Source organism: Rhinoderma darwinii, chromosome 13 (genome assembly GCF_050947455.1).
Source record: "Rhinoderma darwinii isolate aRhiDar2 chromosome 13, aRhiDar2.hap1, whole genome shotgun sequence".
Classification (NCBI taxonomy): domain Eukaryota; kingdom Metazoa; phylum Chordata; class Amphibia; order Anura; family Rhinodermatidae; genus Rhinoderma; species Rhinoderma darwinii.
The window spans coordinates 44,674,943-44,695,626 of NC_134699.1; the positions used below are offsets into that span (position 1 = coordinate 44,674,943).

General features: G+C 44.2%; 1 protein-coding gene across 2 annotated transcripts in view; it reads left to right on the forward strand.

Annotated features, from left to right (window-relative positions):
- Positions 1 to 19,492, forward strand: part of SAP30BP (SAP30 binding protein) — a 56,439-nt gene extending 36,947 nt beyond the window's left edge. For both annotated transcript variants that reach the window (XM_075846049.1, XM_075846050.1), the window contains 8 exons: positions 10,192 to 10,234; positions 11,630 to 11,718; positions 12,650 to 12,741; positions 12,889 to 12,949; positions 14,109 to 14,160; positions 17,697 to 17,755; positions 18,035 to 18,116; positions 19,095 to 19,492. In XM_075846049.1, the coding sequence (XP_075702164.1) occupies positions 10,192 to 10,234; positions 11,630 to 11,718; positions 12,650 to 12,741; positions 12,889 to 12,949; positions 14,109 to 14,160; positions 17,697 to 17,755; positions 18,035 to 18,116; positions 19,095 to 19,276 (660 nt within the window). In that variant the 3' untranslated portion in view covers positions 19,277 to 19,492. The remainder of the gene's footprint in view (positions 1 to 10,191; positions 10,235 to 11,629; positions 11,719 to 12,649; positions 12,742 to 12,888; positions 12,950 to 14,108; positions 14,161 to 17,696; positions 17,756 to 18,034; positions 18,117 to 19,094) is intronic.
- The last annotated feature ends 1,192 nt before the right edge of the window (positions 19,493 to 20,684 follow it).

Consider the following 20,684-nt stretch of genomic DNA (forward strand, 5'->3'; position numbering starts at 1 on the left):
AATAGACCCTGAAAATGAGTTATATTTCAATGCATTCTGCTAAAAAAAACCTGGAGTAATTATATTGTTAAATCTATCTTAATATGTCCAATTTAAGGGAAATGTATTTTCTATTTATTATGATCAACCTCTTCCAAAAAGCGTAATTGAGCAAAAAATGGATTAAAATGCTCACTATACCTCTTGATAAATTCCTTGTGGGCTGTAGTTTCCCAAATGCGGTTACTTTTGGGGGGTTTCCACTGTTTTGGTCCCTTAGGGGCTTTGCAAATGCAACATAGCACCCGAAAGCCATTCCAGCAAAATTTGAGCTCCAAAAGCCAAATCGTGCTCCTTACCTTCTGAGCCCTGCCGTGGGTCCAAACAGCAGTTTATTATCACATATGGGTTATTGCCGGAATCAGGAGAAATTGCTTTTCAAATATTAGGGTGCTTTTTCTCCTTTATGCCTTGTAAAAATTGATTATTTCCACGTTTTTTCAGAAAAAAATTAGATTTTCATAGTCTAATTCCACTAATGTTAGAAATTGTTGCTAAAGCCTTGCAACGTCCTGGAAAAATTAAAAGGATGTTAAAAAAACTATGTCAATATAAAGTAGACATATGGGAAATGTAAACTAGTAACTATTTTGTGTGGTATTATTATCTGTCTTACAAGTAGATACATTTAAATTTGGAAAAATCCTAAGTTTTGCAAATTTCCTCTACATTTTGGTGTTTTTCACAAATAAATATTGAATTTATTGACCAACTTTTTCCTCTAACAAAGTACAATATGTCACGAAAAAAGAGTCTTCGAAGCGATTGGATAGGTAAAAGCATTCCCAAGTTATTACCATATAAAGGACACATGTCCGATTTGAAAAAATTGTCCACAAGGCCAAAACAGGCTGTGCTCTGAACGGGTTAAAATGTATTTGGTGACTTACAGATGTGTCATATGGCGTCAGTTATTCTCTGTACACATTGAGTAAACTACATGGAAACATCTCACCTGGCTGTAAAGTATTATCTAAAGACCCAGCCCTTCCGCTATGTTCGCCTTCCTCGATTGCTCAGCCAAAGATTACATGTCTGATGAAATAAAAAGACGCCGCGCTGCACCGCGCCCTACGATCTGTCCAGCTAGACCTGCTACATTGTCATAGACTATAGTTACTGGGTTCCTAGAACTTGTAGGGCACTCCAGCTATAAGGTTCTTGCTACAGATCAGCACAAGAGTTGGAGCTTGAAAGTGGCAGTGATAGAAGAAAAAGTGTATTTGTGAAAGATAAGTGGTCTAGATTATTATCGTTTGGACGGGATATTCAAGGTTGAAGCATTCTTACAGAGCGATCTATAAATCGAGAGATCTATGCTTTCCTGATCAGTGAAGTTGTTAAAAAAAAATAAAAAAAAATATGTAGTTCAGCGGTTTCTTCGTCGTTCCTGTTTCTGGGAAAGCTGGATGGCTGCCCATATTGCTTCCTTTACAACTACCTCAATGGTGTCACCAGCTTTCCTACAGTCCTGAATGGCAAATACGCTTATACAACTGTATGACTTTACCCTGACTTGTCATTTCATTCAGGGTTTTAGGAAAGCAAAGTTACAAACACCCCCCACAGGATCTGTAACGCTTGCCTTGTTTGTGGTAACCCTGCTTTACCAGAAACCAATATGTCCAAACGAAGAATGCCTTGTTTGTGGTAACCCTGCTTTACCAGAAACCAATATGTCCAAACGAAGAAATGACTGAACAATTTTGTTCTGTTTTGATGTATTTTGTATCATTCTGTTTGGCGAGGGGGGTATGAAATGAGTGGTGGTCTACTTTTGTATTAATACACTTTATATAAATATTGGACACCGTCTTGATCGCTCCGTTTCTATAACCTGTAAACTTCACAGCTGGCAATGAAAGAGTTGATATAGGTGAGCTATAGCTGGCAGTGCATAATTTCCCATTCAGGCATGTGCATGCTCCTACACACCATTCCTACCCTACAGCGCTAAATACCTGCTATTGCTCATACTGGTGTGTCTCTGCCACTGCTTGCTTACAGAGAGGAGGGCAGGAAACTGGCCTTACAATCTTTCTGTTATGCATAAAATTCGTTACCTTGTGCATTGCCTCCTGACTGCTTGTAGCGCCAAATTCTCGAAGAGGAATTTATAACTACAACTCGTTCAATTTATCTGATCCGACGAGATCCTTTTACTAAGGATTCTGTGATTTAAAGATCTAGTAAAGTGTGTGTGTGTGTCTACATTCAGATGAGCGTATGAGATTCCTGCGTGTGAAAAACGCGTGAATCTGGTTTGTTATGCATCTGTGCGCTTTGGGAGGGGCATGCGTTATTCACGCACTCGCAAAGCACTTTTGTATTTTATTTTTTCTCTACTGAATTGATGTGCATCCGTGTGCTGAGTGTGATTTTCACGCACCCATTGACTTCAATGGGCGATGGATGCGTGAAAAAGCACCATTATAGGACATGCAGTGAGTTTTACGCAACGGACACTATCTGCGTGAAAACTCCTGCATGTGTGAATGGCCCCATTGAAATCAATGGGTCTGTGTGCTGCGCGTGATTTTCATGCGCAGCACACAGACGAGTTTTACGCTCCTCTGAATGAGCCCTAAATGTATGTCTCAAAGTGCTGTATTACATTCGGTCTACAATACAATTGAACTATTTTTTTCTATCAAACAAATATTTTGTATATCTGCCTTTGCAACTATTTTATAAATAAGAAAATAAATTAAAAAAAAGTAACTTTGCCTATAGTTTTAATTAACAATCCCCCACTATTTTGTGTGTAAAACTCTTATGCAGACCTATGTGTGTCTATAGTTACAGACAAACTGTGTAGTCTGATCCTACTCCCTTATGTCTTGTTAAGATACAATTGGTAGGTTAGCAAGAAGTAGGGGACAGATGGAAGGGAGTATGACTGCAGGATCAGACCACACCGGGTTTGTTTGTAGTGTGTAACCATGGAGATGCAGGTCTGCATAGTAGCTGTGTAGACTAAGCCCTTATTCACACGACAGGGTTTCCCGGCCTTGTGACGCCCGTTTAAAAAACGTCCGTCACACGGCTGCCGTAGGAACAATAGACTCCTAATGGGGCTATTCACACGACCGATTTTTTGATGGCCCGGGATACCCGGCCGTCAAAAAATGGGACTTGCCCTATTTTCGGACGCTCTCCCGGCCGCCCGGCTCCCATAGAAGTCTATGGGGCTGGGTAATACACTTGAATGTGCTCCAAGTGACGGCCGTGTCTTCCGTCGCTCGCTCTCTCCTTCTCACAGTGTGAAGTGCATGTGAGGAGGAGGAGGGTATTTTTTTGCTCCCTGTAGGAGCGGAATCCCCAATCCCCCGCGACCGCTTCGGCAACGCTGTGGCCGGGGATTGGGGATTCCGCTCCAGCAGAAGTCCCTGAATTCACTGTGTCCATATATGGACACAGTGACGTCAGGACTTCTGAAGCGGAATCCCCGGCGATGTGGCAGGGGTTTCCGAACCAGGAGAAGTCCCTCACTTCACTGTCCATATATGGACAGTGAAGTGAGAGACTTCTCTTGGAGCCGTCCCCTACAGGAAAGTAGGGGGGGGTGCCATCTATGGGGGTGACTATGTACAAGGGGGCTGTGTGCCATTACCTACAGGGGGGCTGTGTGGCCTTATCTACAGGGGGGTTGTGTGGCACTACCTACAAGGGGATCTGTGTGGCATTGCCTACAGGGGGGCTGTGTGGCATTGCCTACAGGGGGGCTGTGTGGCATTTCCTACAGGGGGGCTGTGTGGCACTACCTACAAGGGGGGGGGGTCTGTGTGGCACTACCTACAAGGGGGGGGGTCTGTGTGGCATTACCTACAAGGGGGGCTATGTTTTTTTTATTTTTCCGTCAAAAAAAGCTGTGGGAGGGCATGTTTGGGATCGGAGGCTAGCTCCGGTCCTAGCCGTTACAGTGGGATGCGGATGATGGTGCTTTTGAGCCTGCACCATCTCCTTGGCCCTGATAGTAAGCCTTTTTAGGCCCCGCCTAGAAAAAGGCCTCTGTGCTTGGCAGACCAGGAGGCCATTGTTAGGCCTCCGGTTGCCATAGCAACCACCGGCGACCGCGATACATGGATGCAGTGATCGCTGCATCTAAGGGATTAATTGGCTGGATCGGAGCCTAGCTCCAGTCCTGGCCGTTACAGCGGGATGTCCGCTGTAATATACAGTTGACACCCGCTGGTGGTGGTGCTCTGAGCCCGCTCCATCACGTACAGTTACGTGAGAAAACATTAGCGCAGACAACGTGACTGTACGTGATCGGGGCGGGAAGGGGTTAAAATTTATACATTTATTGATTTAAAGAATCCCATAGAAATCACTCGGTTCATAGTGTGAATCTGGATAATGACACTTCTAAATTTCATCTTAGGGGAAGCTATGAGCCAGTTTTCTACATAATCTTCTAAATCTTAATGTCCTTTTACACAGGCCAATGATCAGGGGAATGCAATCCGGATCACTGGCCCGTGTAAAAGGGACCAGCGATCAGCTGGCATATGAGCAAACGCTAATCGCATCTTTTATGTGGCAGTAAAAATCATTAAGAGCATATCTCTCCTTGTAAACGGGGGATGGTGCTGCCGACAATGACGCATATTCTACATCCATACCGTACAATGATTGCTCAATCGGCATACTGTATTATTGATCAGCACTCTCATAGCGCCAGTAAAAGGGCCTTTTAAGTGGATGGTTACTCACCATAGGTAAATCAGTGGTTTTATTCTTTAGCTGTAGAAGAGACTTATATATCTGTTTGGATGAGGTGCATTATCCCTGATCGGTTTGTGATATGGCATCAATTGTCATAGCATAGCCCATAGTCACTATCCCAGGTCATTTTATTTGGTTATCCCTCCCATCCTCTGGTGGAACTCCCTTTTCTCTTCTTTCTTTTTTTGTGCTACCACCCTGTGCCTCTATGCTCTTGGCAGCTGGCCCTTACAGACAGGATATAGACAGGAAGCCTGCAGGTTGTAGATCACTTCATCCCATGGGGGGTGATTGTGTGAATATGAACTATCCCAGGCACATGGCTTACACAGGAGGGATACAACTCCAACCCCGACTGCCTCTGCCCTGTTTACAATGGAAAGTGGCTTATTCCTCCAGACAGCCATAAATTAGTTATATTGGTTTGTTTTGTATGTTCTGTTACAAGTAGACTCTCAAAACGTTATCTCTTGGCAGTTTTTGTTAGTCATAATATGCTGCATATAGAAATAAATCCTTCTCCATTGTTTTTTCTCCCAGTAGTGATGCCAATTTATCTACGTTCCTCTGTAGAGATAATATATACCTTGTGCAGAATATGGGACACTACAGATTTCGGTACGTACATTTGATAGGTTAGCCAAAAAATAAGGGACAGGATTGCAATGCCATACTGCACAGGGTTTGTATGTAGTCTGTCGCCATGGAGACACACGACTTCATTTTTTTTGGAGCAATAAAAAAAGTTTGTTTCAAAGCCGTACATATCCTTAAACCAATAATAGCTCTTACACAATTGGCACATTGAGTACTAAATGCTTTAGAGCATTCCTGCATATTAAATTCATTACCATCCCCCTGTGGAGATTCCCCCTGACCTTGTCATAAAAAAAGCAAGGCCATTAGCATACAGGTGTAGGAACAGCAAAATAAAATCTCCCAAAGTGGAGACAGAAGTCCTGTAGACAAGATCTAGCAGCGACTCTATAATGTAGTACCAATCTTTGCTTTTGTACTGGTCCTTTTCACATTCATGAGATTGATGTAAGAATGATGACAAATATCACAGGGCCATAGAGCACTTGGCACATTCCTATGCTTCATCCTTTCTTGTCCACACCATGGCGCTGCCATCGTTCTCCCGCAGCCGGGTGACCAGGCAACACTGAAATACATTGTGTTCTCTGAATGGCCACAGTGTCTGGGGAGGAATCTCACATCTCCAACTCCCCTCGTCTTATTTCACTTTTCCACATTGAAATGCTGGGAAAAAAAAACCCGACCGCATAGGTGAAGAGGACTCGGGAGGTTATGGGCTTTATTAAAAATGAAACTAGTACTGTTGTTTTTATCCCTCCTCTAATAGAATTTGAAATTCATTTCCAGTCCGAATCTTGACATGTAAATATATAATATGGCTGGAATAGACTGACGCCTAACTGGGGACTTTTTGAGTGTGTTCTCTGGGTGGTTTTACACAACACACGTCCAGTGCATGATATTTGTTTAACCAGTTCAGTACCGGGCTATTTTGAGCCCTCAGGACCAGACACCGTTTAGCCATTTTTAGCACGCGTTCGTTAAATGGCTATAACTTCTTTATTTGTTGGGCTAGAGACGTGATTTTTGTGATGTTTTTTCAGTAGACAATGCAGGTTTATTTTTTTTATCATTTTTTATACACATCCTTTTTGCTATTTTAGAATTTTTAGGCTTAAAGTTTGAAAATAATAGTAAAAAAATAAGCTTTTTTACTTTTGAGCTATTTTTTTCTCGTAATAATAGTTTTACCCTAAAATAAACCTTTTATTTGTGATCGTCATTGTCTACCGTAAATTTTAATATATTACATGTCTATTTTAGGGTAATTGGCTCAGGGCTAGCAATGATTGGCGGGGGGAGGGGGGGGAACGTTTTTTTGGGGTGGGTATTTTATGTGTATTTATTATAAAATTTTTTGCACTTTATTTTACTTTTATTTTTTTATTACTATGATCTGTCCCTCAAAGGTAAAGACCTTTGGGGACTTTATTTTTTTTTTCTTCTTTTACACCATGTTTCTCCACTGTAACTGAGGCTGCACAGCAGCCCCAGTTACAGGCGAAATCAGCCCTCTTATAGTGACTATTGTCACTAATAGGGCTGTGCTGGGTCTAGTAAGACCCAGCAGCCAGTGGCGTAACTACCGCCGTAGCAGCTGCTACGGGGCCCGCGGCATGAGGGGGCCCGTGTCGCCCGCCAGCACGGGCCCCCACCATGGCCACAGGCTCCGCTAGCGGCCGCTATGGCTGCTACAGCGGGACGCCACTGAACACTACGGCAGAGCAGGTAGGTATCTCCCCGCTCTGCCATTAAACAAAAGACATGTATCCCCTATCCACAGGACAGGGGATACATGTGTGATCGCTGGCAGCGATAGGGAGAACGGGGGACTAAAAGTCCCCTGAAGTTCTCCATCACAAACCTCGGACTTCCGGGGTCTGTGTCGGCAGCTCCGTAGAAATGAATGGAGCGCCGGTCGCGCTTGTGCGCATGCGTGACCAGCGCTCCTTTAATTTTTATTGAGCTGCGCAGACGCCGGAAGTCAGAGGTTAGTCATGGAGAACTTCAGGGGACTTTCAGTCCCCCGTTCTCCCTATCAATGCCAGCGATCGCACATGTATCCCCTATCCTGTGGATAGGGGATGCATGTTATTTGTAGGACACAACAACACTGTAGATCGCATTTTTTTGGGGGGGTTGGGGACGCTGTATGGCGTTCCCTGCAGGGGGGGCGGGGCACTGTATGGCGTTCCCTGCAGGGGGGGGCGCTGTATCGCGTTCCCTGCAGGGGGGGGCGCTGTATGGCGTTCCCTGCAGGGGGGGGCGCTGTATGGCGTTCCCTGCAGGGGGGGGCGCTGTATGGCGTTCCCTGCAGGGGGGCGCTGTATGGCGTTCCCTGCAGGGGGGGGGGCGCTGTATGGCGTTCCCTGCAGCGGGGGGCGCTGTATGGCGTTCCCTGCAGGGGGGGGGAGGCGCTGTATGGCTGCCTCTATTCCTATACAGAGCGCGCATTGAGCGCTGTGTAAAAGAGATCGGAGAAGACAGAAGCAGTGAAACCTGCTTCTATCTTCTCTTCAGAGTCCCCGGCAGTCACTGACTGACAGAGACCCGACATTTAGCTGCCCGATCGCTCGGGCAGCAAGCTAAAACCTGCGCCGTAAATAGTCTATGGCGCGGATTTTAAGGGCGCTAGCCGTAAATACACAGCCACCGGTCGGGAACCAGTTAGAGGATCTGTCACTAGTTTAGTAATGCCCTATCTCCTAGCTAATCTAATAGGCGCTGTCACACTGATAATGATTCTAGTGAAAATTGTGTCCCAAAACGTTTATTATTTTAAAAGTTATGAGCTTTTTTCTAAATATGCAAATGAGGCTATACTTGACAAATGGTTGTCAACACCAGCGATTCTCCTCGGGTGGCTCTACCTCACAGCCTCTGATGCTGTCCTATCAGCATGAAGCTGCTTCACACACAGTGGGAAAGACTGAGACTGGGGGGCAGGACCACCTAGAACAGAGTGGTTCTGGTGGCATATGAAAGATGAGATTCTAATCAGTTCTAGTTGTGAAACAACCGGAGATATCGCCAGTTGAATACACAGTCAGGAATGGAAGCTATATATACTATATGATCACACTGTGTTTCTGGCCAAGGAAGGGGGAGAAGATGTATGACGATTGGACAGCGTCACACAGAAAACATTACACCGCCCAGAGTGAAAAGAAAGAGTCACCTCCCATTTGGCAAGTATAGTCACATTCGCATATTTAGAAAAATGGTCATAACTTTGCAAATAATAAAAGTTTTTGGAAAAAAAATACACTGTAGTGATCAGCATCATAGCGCCTATTAGATTAGTTAGGCGATAGGGCATTAATAATCTAGTGACAGATCCTCTTTAACGTTCTTATGAAGTAGGGCTGGGCAATTATTTTTAAAAACCGCTAAATTCAGCGCAATTAACCGATTTCATCTTGCGCAGTTTTAGTTTTTTTCAGTTGTTTTTTTTTATCTCCACTTCAACTGTATCTGCATCCTCAGGACGCAGGTACAGTTGAATTCAATGTTACAGCAAGGAGCTGTAAGGTCCCATCTCTAGCATTTAATATGTTTCGCTGGAGGATCAATGCTTGGTGCAGACAGGCGCGAGGCAATGATGTCATCGCACCTGTCTTTGCCGAGCCACACAGACCAGAGGAGCAGAGGGATCTCCTCCACTCCTCATTGGAACGGGTTAGGTGAGTATGTATTTTATTAAGCACTATAGGGGCTGTGTGGGGGCAGCTGTGGGGCATTATACTGTGTGGGAGCAGCTGTGGGGCATTATACTGTGTGGGGGCAGCTGTGGGGCATTATACAGCATGGGGGCAGATGTGGGGGACTTTATATTGTGTGGAGGGCAGTTATGGGGCTATTATACTGTGTGGAGGGCAGTTATTGGGGTAGTGTGCTATGGGGCAGCTGTGGGGGACTTGATGTGTGCAGGGCAGTTATGGGGGTATTATACTGTGTGGAGGGCATTATATTTAGGCATTCTGTACTATAGACGCAAAGAGGAAACATATATTTTTAGTACTCCAAAAAGATCTCAGAAGATAGGCAGGGAGCGTGCCCCCGATTGCATTCAGCATCTAGTCCCTAGATCTACGATCAGTCCTTAATAGATCTGGAAGAGACGAAATTGTGAAAGTCAATAGAATTTTGAATTGCATTCAAGAATTTCCAATACTAACAACTTGCGTCCAGGTTTACGTCCATCACGATGTTGGCTAGCAGTCCTGTGTGCGTTTCTTGTGCTTATGTGTGACATGGTGGTGTGTTGTGTGTTTGTGCCCATACAGTTGACTTGAACAGAATCTCCTTGTTGAACCTTATCATTTCCTTTTTCTACACCTCTTCAGTATCTTTCCTCCTGTAGCGGTGGCATCTAATCTTTTGGCGACCTAAGCACTTCAACTGTCATATACGCCTGTGGAAAGAGGCAGCATGGTAGACAACTGATCTATTAGAAATTTCTTTATTAGCCTATTTCTTATAGGTCGGTGCTATTTGGAGAGTTTGAATCTTAGACAACATCTTTAGGGTATGTTCACACTGGGCAGATACGCCGCGGATTTTCCGTCGGGGCTTGCGGGCGGAATATCCACAGTGTATTACAGTAGCAGCAATAACAAATCTCATCCATGTGCTGCGGAAAAAAATCTGCACAGAAATGTAATTGCGGTATGAATTTTAAATCCGTAGCATGTCCATTTATGTTGCGGATTTCACGTTCCATCCTTTACGCACCGAACACGCTCGTGTGAATCCAGCCTTAAAGTTGCCGTTACTATGTGGTCACTGATGACTCTTTTAATACAGGCTTTTCATCTCTCCTAGGAACAGTCAGAGACTGAGAAAAGAGATCCCCAGGAGTTGGTGGGTAAGTATCTTCAATATATATAACCTCACAGAGCCACTAGTTTATGAACCTCGTGAACTACTAATTCTCCAGTGTGAGAAGACCCTATCAAACCACTCCTCTTATCTAAGCTTCCTGGACACCTAAAGTGTGGCATGAGGTGGCACAGTGGTTTCTTTCAAGTTTTCACTGGAGTTGAGTTTTAATAGAGTAAATATTCATGTAACCGCAGTTGTGTAACACTGTACAAACATTTTGCAAGCAAATACAGATTTTCATTTTGGCTGAGTTAATAATTTCATGTTGGATCCTGGCCTAACTCTAAACTTTAACGTAAGATGACACACTAGAGGTTTTAACTCACGGATATGACAGTACTAGGGTGTGTTCTGACCCCACCCCAACCAGCAGACTCTCAGGAATCCCTTAACCCCAGGGCACATTTATTGTATGTGTAGTGCGGATGTACAAACTTTTTGTATGTTATATTGTGTTCTATAGATGGGTGATCTTGCGTAGGCACTGCTATTGCTCCACAATGTGGAGTATGTAAGATCTACCCTATTCGTAATTCGAGGAGTCCCAACAAAGACTGAAATGCCAGGTAGTGAGATCACATAACCTGTGCCCTTCTTACATTTGCTCATATTGTGAAGCAGCTTTTGCCACTAAACATAAAGCTGCAACTGCCCAGTCCATTTTGTGGTTTTTCCATTGCTGAATTCTTGGCTTTTACAGAAAGAGTGTGTGCCTTTGTTCTGTCACTGGCAGCCTATCTGAGCAGGCCATTGCTGCACACCCTATGCCCTTTGGGGTGCCGAACAATCCAAGGCTTTTCGCTCTCCGTTTTCTTGTGTTTTTATACCCTCTCTCTGTCTCATACACTGTTCTTTTGTGTGTATGCGGGAAGGTCTCCTCCTATAGTCTTGATAGAACCTCATTAATTAACTTTACTAATTGAGTAAAGTGACAGTCCATTTGCAGTGCTGCCCGTCATTCCTTTGAACTGCAAACATATCGGCAATTTGGTTAATCATATAAGATTACAAACCTGAAATATTGTAATGATTCCGGTCATCGTAGAGCGTACTGTATTGTTGAGTTGTAACACCTGATGAATAGCTTTCCGAGAAGTTATTTGCCACACAGAGAGCAATTGTTCCCTTGCATTGGAAAAGGGGGTGGTGGGTGCAAAAGCCATCAGAGCAGCCAGAAGCAGCAAGAATAAGCGGTGGCGTGTCTGCCTGCCCTCCCCCACATCAAAACAGCAGAATTAATCCAGCGACTTGGCAGCACTAAAATGTCATGTTTCTTGCCCAGCATCTGTTAACTCCTTTGTGTCCATACCTCACTATAAAGGAATGGGTGTGCATTCAGATCACTCTTTGACATTCATGTATATTTTTGTATGTTCAGCATCTTTCTCAGAGAGAGTACGAAACATGTCTCCAGATGACATCAGAATTCCTCCAGAACCGCCCGGCCGCTGTTCTAATAACCTACAGGTAATGTTCAAGGACAAAGCTGCAGCCTCATCTTAAAAACAAGTCCACTATCCCCCTATATCCTGCACTTTGTGAATACAATATTGTTGGTGTATAGAGGCCACGTATGTCTGTGAGGAATGCAGAATGTAGGTGTGAAAGGCCACCGAGGCGGCTCATCTGTCAAACCCCTCAGAGCTGTGCAGGCAGGAGCATGCCCTTTATAGCTTCCATACAAAATCATATCTAGCATACAGAAAACTCTGCTTCCAAATATATTAACTGAAACGTCTATGCGTTTTAGCAAATAACCGTTAACTATCATATTATTCGGACTATAAGACGCCGTTTTTAGCAAGAATAAATCTTGCTCAAAAGTCCTTGCGTCTTAGTCGACAGTCAAGGGACCCGGCAGCGCCGGGCCCCCTGACCGCTTCTTACTTAACCCCTTCCCGACCCGTGATGTGTCGGCACATCATGGAGCGGGGAGGGGATGATGTTTGGAGCAGAGCGGGCTCACGTGCGAAGCCTGCTCCATACACTGCAGGTGTCAGCTGTGTTTTACAGGTGACGCGCTGCTCTAACGGTGAGGAACAGCGATGGCGCTGTTGAATGCCACGGTCACTAGCGACCGCGGCATTTATAGGGGTCTTCCCATGAAGGATGTTTATGACGTCCACAGGATATGTCATAAATGTCAGATAGGTGCGGGCTCGAGAACGGGGCCCCCTAAACCCCGTTCTATCTTACCCGGCTCCGCTGTTTCCCGGACACTTCCTGGTTACATGGTCGAGTTACGTAACCGAGTAATTAAACCTAGTGTCAGCCTCCTAGCGACAGGGGCCTATACACAAGATATTGTGTCCCCGAGTGAGTTCAACGATAAAGGGATTCTACAGGTAAGTACAAAAATCCAATTATTTATGAACATATGTGAACCGTCTCGTTTTAGGAGAAAATTCACAAATTGTATGAAAGAAAGCTAAAAGAAGGAACAGACATGAATCAAATTATCCAGAAGAAAAAGGAATTCAGAAATCCCAGGTGAGGACAGCAGCAAGTAGTACAGGCCTCAGAAGGAAAGATTTCAGTTGATTGCTAGGATTTATACGGTCCATTACTGGTAAAGACAAACTATGACCGTCTAACTTATCTTTACTTATGGTGGACTATCTTTTTTTTTTTTCCTAGTATTTATGAAAAGCTCATCCAATTTTGTTCCATTGATGAACTTGGCACTAATTATCCTAAGGTGAGTGAGAGATGCCTGTGATGTATGGTTCTTGGGGACAAATGGTACATCACATCTTTTCGAAGCAATTGGGCAACTTGACTTAAAGGGGTTGTCTCATGAAGACAACCCCTTTTTTCACAGGAATCTGATTCAATGATCACCTTATAACCCTTTCTGAGACCACTGGTGATCAGCTGTTCTTGCAGGGTGAAGCTGCAACCAGACATACATCTGTAGTATCACGTGGCAGCGTTTCAAATGAATGGGCGACCATATAATACGTTGACCAGCTGGGTCTAGCAGAGGGAGAGCCGGTGGTAGCTGCTTTCTGCTCTAGCTCATAGGAGGGAAGCCTATATTTAAATAACCCCCCTGAACTGTCAAGGGGGCGTGTTACTATGGCTGTGACACTGTCCAATCAGATATGGACAGTGTGAGAGCGAGGAGAGAGAGTGGGCGCGTGCACGCTCTCACGCTTCAACTTTCAAGGTCAGTCTTCTGCCGAACTGGCAAGGGGGCGTGTCACTGCTACGGACAGAGAGATGCGCATGCGCGCTCTCCTCTCCACAGCTCTTACACTGTCCGTAGCAGTGACACGCCCCCTTGCCAGTTCGGCAGAAGACTGACCTTGAAAGCTGAAGCGTGAGAGCGTGCACGAGCCCACTCTCTCTCCTCGCTCTTGCTATAACACTGTCCATATCTGATTGGACAGTGTCACAGCCATAGTAACACGCCCACTTGCCAGTACACGCCTCGTTGATCGTTCAGGGGGTTATTTAAATATCGGGCGCCAAATATAACGGCACCGATATCTAAATAACGGAGGGAGGTAGAAAAAATATGTAAAGTGCCCCAGGGTTTGTGCAGCAGTCCCCATTACATGCTGCACTTCATTTCATGTCCAAGAAGGAACGTGGTGGCTTATTTTTTAGTGCAGTCACCAGTATGATTAGGGATCTTCCTGACAAATTGCTTGCAGCATTCCTTCCAATGCAATAACATGTTCTCTTGTAGGCAAGTGTAAACTATTTTATACAGACTTCCCTCTATTCCTTTTGCCAATTATGTCAGAATAATGAGAAATAGAAACAGGCAGCTATGGGCTTTGTTGATCCATTTCACGGGCAATATAACAATGCATTGCCTTTGTCTGATTGGTCTTTACCGTCTTTTACAGGATATGTTTGATCCTCATGGGTGGCCAGAAGATTCCTATTATGAGGCTCTTGGTACGTGCTCACGCATTCTATTACAATTTAATGCACTAAATGCAGGATTCAGTTTTGCACTCATGCTAAACCACACGTATGTTCTCGTCAAAGTATAGTGTTTGTCCCACTATTTCTTAATATATTGATGTAATGTATTTGATTTTAGTTACAAATCTGTGGCTTTAACCCTTATCTAATGATAAAATAACAATTTCTCCATAAAGCAATAGTACAAGGGTAAATAAGAAACTTTTTAATATTATTTATTACAGAAAAATGCCTATTTCTCCACTTATCACACACCTCATCCCTCTCCCCTTCTTTATGCACACACTGTAGTTGGTCACTCATCTAAATTCACTGGTAAAATCCGTCTTCAGTTGGGCAGTGATGAAGACTGAAAATTAATCTCAGAGAGATTGCCGCCCATAGATGCCTGTAGTGAGGAAACACACAGACAATGCTGCTTTTAGTAACTGTTCTACTATTTCACCCCATTGCTAGGTTCACAGCAACACTTCTCATTGCTGCTGTATAATGTCCTCCATGCTGCTGCTTGTGTTTGTGAGAGAGAGCGAGAGAAATAAGGGAGCAGGGTCTCCTCTTCTCTGTGTGTGCTGTGTATGGGAGACATTATAGTAGCTAGTCTCCTCCCAATCTGGAACAGAGTTCAGGGAAACGTAACAATTAGCGATGGAGCATGATGGAGCCTGCAGGGGCAAAGCTGCTGAAAAATACAAGTGCTATTGTGGTCAAATAGTGTTTATTCCTTCATGTACACCTGAAACAACAGTTACACTTTAAATTCTGTATAATACGTATAGTAGTCACCCAGGTACGTGTTTATCTTCTGGATTAGTGGAGATACTAGATTGGCAGATGTTTTTCAATGTTGGAAGTTTAAAAGGAATAGGAACACTGCTCTGATAACTGTATGACAACAAAGCATTCCCAAGTGCAAGCATCACGTGACAAGGACAGATTTTTTTTTTCCCCCCTCGGACGCTGCATCCAGGCAGAGAATGAATGAAGAGATAGCTGTGCATGTGCATTGTATGGGAGTTACGGAAGCCCCTGAGAGAGTGGGGAGGAGGGATTTATCTGTAATGAAGTATATTACAAAGCTTTTTCGATTTGAATCTCTTTTTTTCTTATTACTGTTAAATAAACTGAAAAAAATACCAAGAGATCATTTCATAAATTATTTTTGTTATTTTTTTCCTTATATAAATAACTTTTTTAACATATATTACTATAATAATTATACGTAACTTAACAACTTTTAACCTCTGCAAATACTTTTTTTTAAAAATACAAATGGAAAGATGACTGTCACCTCCTCAGCTGGTCTCTGACATTGTAGACGAGAGCAGTCTAAATTGCAGCAGGGCCAGGCAGATAGGATTTGGGGAGGGATTATATTATAGTGTCTGAAGTCTGGGCAGGACACTGTGCAGCACCGGCCCCACGATGGTGTTTTTCAGTAAATGGCATTAAGGCTGGATTGACATGACTGTGATTGGGCTGTGAAAACTGGTCCGTGTGTCAGCTGAATTTCCCAGCCTGATCATAGTACATGTGAACGGGACTCCTGGCATCAGTCATTTAGGCTACATTCACACAACAGTGGAAAAAATTGGCCATTAAAAACTGATTAACTCTGTTTTTCATGGCTGTTATGCTTCAGTGTGTCTCCAAATTTTTGTCCATTTCCAGTCCATCTGTCCGTTTTTAATTACCGGTTGTCATCTGTTTGCCATCCGTTTTTCATGGCTGTTAATAAAACTTTTTGTCAGGGTTTTTTTTGTCCAAACCCCCTGAAAACACCACAGCGCCCATGTCGATAGTGCCGCAATGGCCCGGTAAATAGTGCCCACACAGACAGTGCCACAGTGCCCCTGTAGAAAGCATCACTCCACCCTCTAGATAGCACCACTGTAGCTCTCTCTTGGAGCCGAATCGCTGGCCAGATCGTTGCCGACACAGTGGACAGGGATTCCGCTCCTAGAGAGACAGTGACATCAGGGGCTCCCTCTAAGAGCAGAATCCCTGGCCAGAGCGTCAGCAATTCTCTGGCCAGGGATTCTTCTCCAGGAGCAGCCCCTGATGTCACTGTCCACATACAAGCAGTGATGTAAAGGGCTTTCCCAGGACAGGGGTCCCCGGCCAGAGATCTTGTCAGAGATCTGCTTCTAGAGGGAGCCCAGAGTCACTGTCCATATATTGACTGGGGCTCCTTCTGGAGCGGAATCCCCGGCCAGATGTTGCCAACGCTCTTGTTGGGCATTCCACTCTTAGAGGGAGCTACAGTGGCGCTATCTACAGCAGGTGGGTGGCGCTATACTAGGTGTCCGTGCTTACCCACGGAACTACTGTTCTGTTCTGTATCATTTTGTTCAGTACAGAGCTGTAGTTCCGTGGGGAAGCAGGAACCCCTAGCACCATCTATGACTTTGATGCCAGAAGTCCCATTCACATGTACCGTAATCGGGCCAGGAAATCCAGGCGACGACACACGGGCCGTTTTTCACGTACCTGATCACAGTCGTGTGAGACGTGACAGAGCCGGGACAGAACAGGGAGCAGATAAGGCGATGGGGCGCAGCTTCTCCGACGGGATGCCCAGGCAGGTGACGAGGCGGCAAGGTAGAGCTTCCTCCTGCAGCATGATGCAACTAGGGAATAGGTTTGACGATTCTGTTCAAAAACAGAATAGTTGGAGACCTTGAGGGCGGGTTAATCAAATTAATTTGATCACCCAGCCCTACCTTGAACCATTGATATACTGGGAAAAATGTAAACACTTTTTAAATAAAGAATAAAAAAATAAATGTACACTTATGTTAGATATGTTAAGTATGGAAGTAGTCAGTCAGACATGTTTACTTCTGCACTACTGGACTGCTTAGCACAGATCTACTATAGCTATACAGTAGTCACACCTCTCCCTTACCTTAACCATATGGGCCTTTTAAATGAGCGCCGATCAAAGAGACAGCTCGTTGATCGGAGCTCGTTTGCTCCTTTTCATGGGGACAAGCGAACGTTACTACGATTGCTCATCACCATACACATCTATCATGTTGGCGGCACATCTCTATTTACACAGGAAGATGTGCTGCTGCCAACGATAATATTTCTTGCAGCATAAACTATACAATCAGCCAATGAAATGAGCATTTGCTTGTTCACAGGCTGATGGTTGCCCTGTGTACACAGGGCAATGACTGGGAACGAGCTTTCTGTGAACGCTCATTTGCCTGATAGTTGGCCCGTGTCAAAGGGACTTAAGTCTCCAATAATTGTGCACATTCTATACTTGCTGGACTGTTGGTCTTTCATAATGTCTGGTCAAAATACGGGAAATGTGATTTCAGTGGCTGCACACTCCTGATGCTAAATACGGAAGGTGTAATATTATTAGGTGGTGGTGGTTTCTATTTAATTTCTTCTTGTTTTAAACAATACCTGAGACCCCTCCATTGCATCTGACTCAATATGGCTGCAACGGATCATTATGATTTTACCTAGCTCCATTGTTCTTTTTATTGCAGCAAAATCTCAGAAGATCGAAATGGATAAACTGGAAAAAGCAAAAAAAGAACGAACAAAGGTAATTTTCTGCGTGCAGTTTATGCATGTAATAATGACTCCATGAGTGAATGGGGCTAAACTGCCAGACATAGTGCACGGACAAGAGTGGCGTTGCTTCTGGGGAAAAAATCAAACCCATTTTTTTAGTCTTCCACAACAGCTTTAAGATAACACAGTAGGTTACCTACAGTTCTGTGTAAAAGTATGGATGACACATGGTGACATTTTAATGATTTGTGCCTAATAAACTTTTTTTTTCTGTTTTTTAATGTTACCCCCATTCACTTCTTTCTATCAGATTGAGTTTGTGACTGGCACTAAGAAAGGTACAACTACCAGCGCACCAACTGGGACAACAAGCACAACTACTACAGCGACAGGTGAGTCCCTATTGAGTGTCTGAATTCTTAAAGAGGCTCTGTCACCACATTATAAGTGGCCTATATTGTACATAATGTGATCGGCGCTGTAATGTAGATTACAGCAGCGTTTTTTTTATTTAGAAAAATGATCATTTTTGACTGAGTTATGACCTATTTTACCTTTATGCTAATGACTTTCTTAATGGACAACTGGGCGTGTTTTCCTCTTTGACCAAGTGGGCATTGTGGAGAGAAGTGTATGACGCTGACCAATCAGACCAATTCATTTAGTCAGCACATAGTGATCGAGTAAGATCACTATGTGCAGCCACATACGCACACATTAACGTTACTGAAGTGTCCTGAGAGTGAATAGACATCACTACCAGCCAGGACGGGATGTCTATTTACAATCCTGACACTTCGGTAACGTTTGTGTGTGACTTACAGTACAGCACATCGAGATCACGCTGGGCTGTCATTTACAGCATAATCTCGCGAGATTACGCTTGCTGTGCTGTAAATCCCACACAAATGTTAGCGAAGTGTCAGGATTGTGAATAGACATCACGTCCCGGCTGGAGGTGATGTCTATTAACTCTCAGGACACTTCAGTACCGTTAGTGTATGTGGCTGCACATAGTGATCTAGTAAGATCGCTATGTGCAAAGTAAATGAATGGAGAGAAGTGTATGAAGCTGATTGGTCAGCGTTGTACACTTCTCTTTAAAACGCCCACTTGGTCAAAAAGTAAAACACGCCCAGTTGTCTATTAAGAAAGTCATTAGCATAAAGCTAAAATAGGTCATAACTCTGTCAAAAATTATCGTTTTTCTAAATAAAAAACACTGCTGTAATCTCCATGACAGCGCCGATCACATTATGTACAAGATAGGCCACTTATAATGTGGTGACAGAGACTCTTTAACTATAAGAACTAAAGCAGAAATGAAGATATACTTTTGTTTTCTCATTATAATGCAATGATTACTACAGATGCACAAAAAAGGAAGAGCAAGTGGGACTCTGCCATACCAATGACCACCGTTTCCCAGCCTACTATCCTCACCACCACTGCCACCCTGCCTTCTGTCGTCACAGTAACCACTAGCGCAAGTGGCTCAAAAACTACCGTCATCTCTGCTGTAGGTACAATTGTCAAGAAGGCCAAGCAGTGATACCACAAGCTGCACTCTGATAATAAACTTGTACTTTCCTGACCCAGAACTGCTCAATATGCACAGTACAAATGATGTGAATCGCCGTGCCAGACGCTCTATAAGATTTATTGTTATGTATCCATTCCTGTTGTTTATGAATTAACTGATCATTTTCAGATGTATAGAAGCTTGTGTCTTTTTATTTCAATCTACTATTAAATTCTCAGTATTTTCTATTTCGACTTCTATATTTAAAAAATCTCTTGCCAGTTTCTCCTTTTATCTATTTATTTGCAAGGCTCCAGGTGGCGTCTAAAATGGTGGTGGCAAATGCGTACCAGAATTTGCAAATGGCGAGAACAATTTAAAGTCATGTCACCACTTGCAAATAGCCCGCCATGTAGAATGTTTTAAAAAAAAAATTGTGACTAGCAGATGCACCATGTATTAGGGTGTCTCTTGGAGCTCATCTCTGATACAAGCGCTTGTATTATCTCCTTGATCACCGCGCCAATATTACCCAAAAGTCAGAGGTCAGTGCAGCTGGGGAGAGCTCCGTGACGGGAGGCGACCGAACTCACAGATCTCTAGATGTAGAAAAGAGGCGCAGTGTATGCCCAATCATCCCCCGCTCAACAGCATGTGTCCTACACAGTGTAGTTCTCACTGCTTCAATCAGCAGCCCGCACCCTGGCGACAGATTAGCCACCACTAAGGCCTCATGCACACAGCCGTGCCTGTAATCACAGACCGCAATTGGCCCGATTGTTGGCACCGCGGGCCGCAGCACGCATTTTCGGCCCGTTCTCCCATACAAAGTATGGGAGCACGGCCCATAAAAAGCAAAGGATAGGACGGTACATTTCTACGACATGGACACCAATCCGTAGCGATGCGGAAATGTGTCTGTGGCCAATAGAACCGCATGGGTCCGTAATTGCAGACCGCATTACGGTCTGCAATTACGGATATTTTTTACGGTCATGTGCATGGACATGAATTCTCTGTATCCGTAGCGATGCAGAAAGGTGTCCGCGGCCAATAGAAGAGCATGAGTCTGTAATTGCGAACCGTATTACGATCCGCAATTACGGGGAATTTTTACAATCGTGTTGTTGGTCGTAATACAGTCCGCATCGCTACTGATATGGAGAATTACCGAAAATTTTTACGGTCGTGTTCATGGGGCCTAAGTAAAAATTATCCATAATGGCGGACCGTATTACGGTCCGCAACTATGGACCCATGTGGTTCTATTGGCCGCAGACACTTTTCCGCATCGCTACGGATAGGTGTCTGCGCCGTAGAAGTGTACCGCAAAAGATAAGACATGTCCTATCTTTTGCTTTTTACAGGCCGTGCTCCCACACTTTGTATGGGAGAACGGGCCAAAAGAGCGGCTGCACCCGCAATCGCGGGTCGTGAT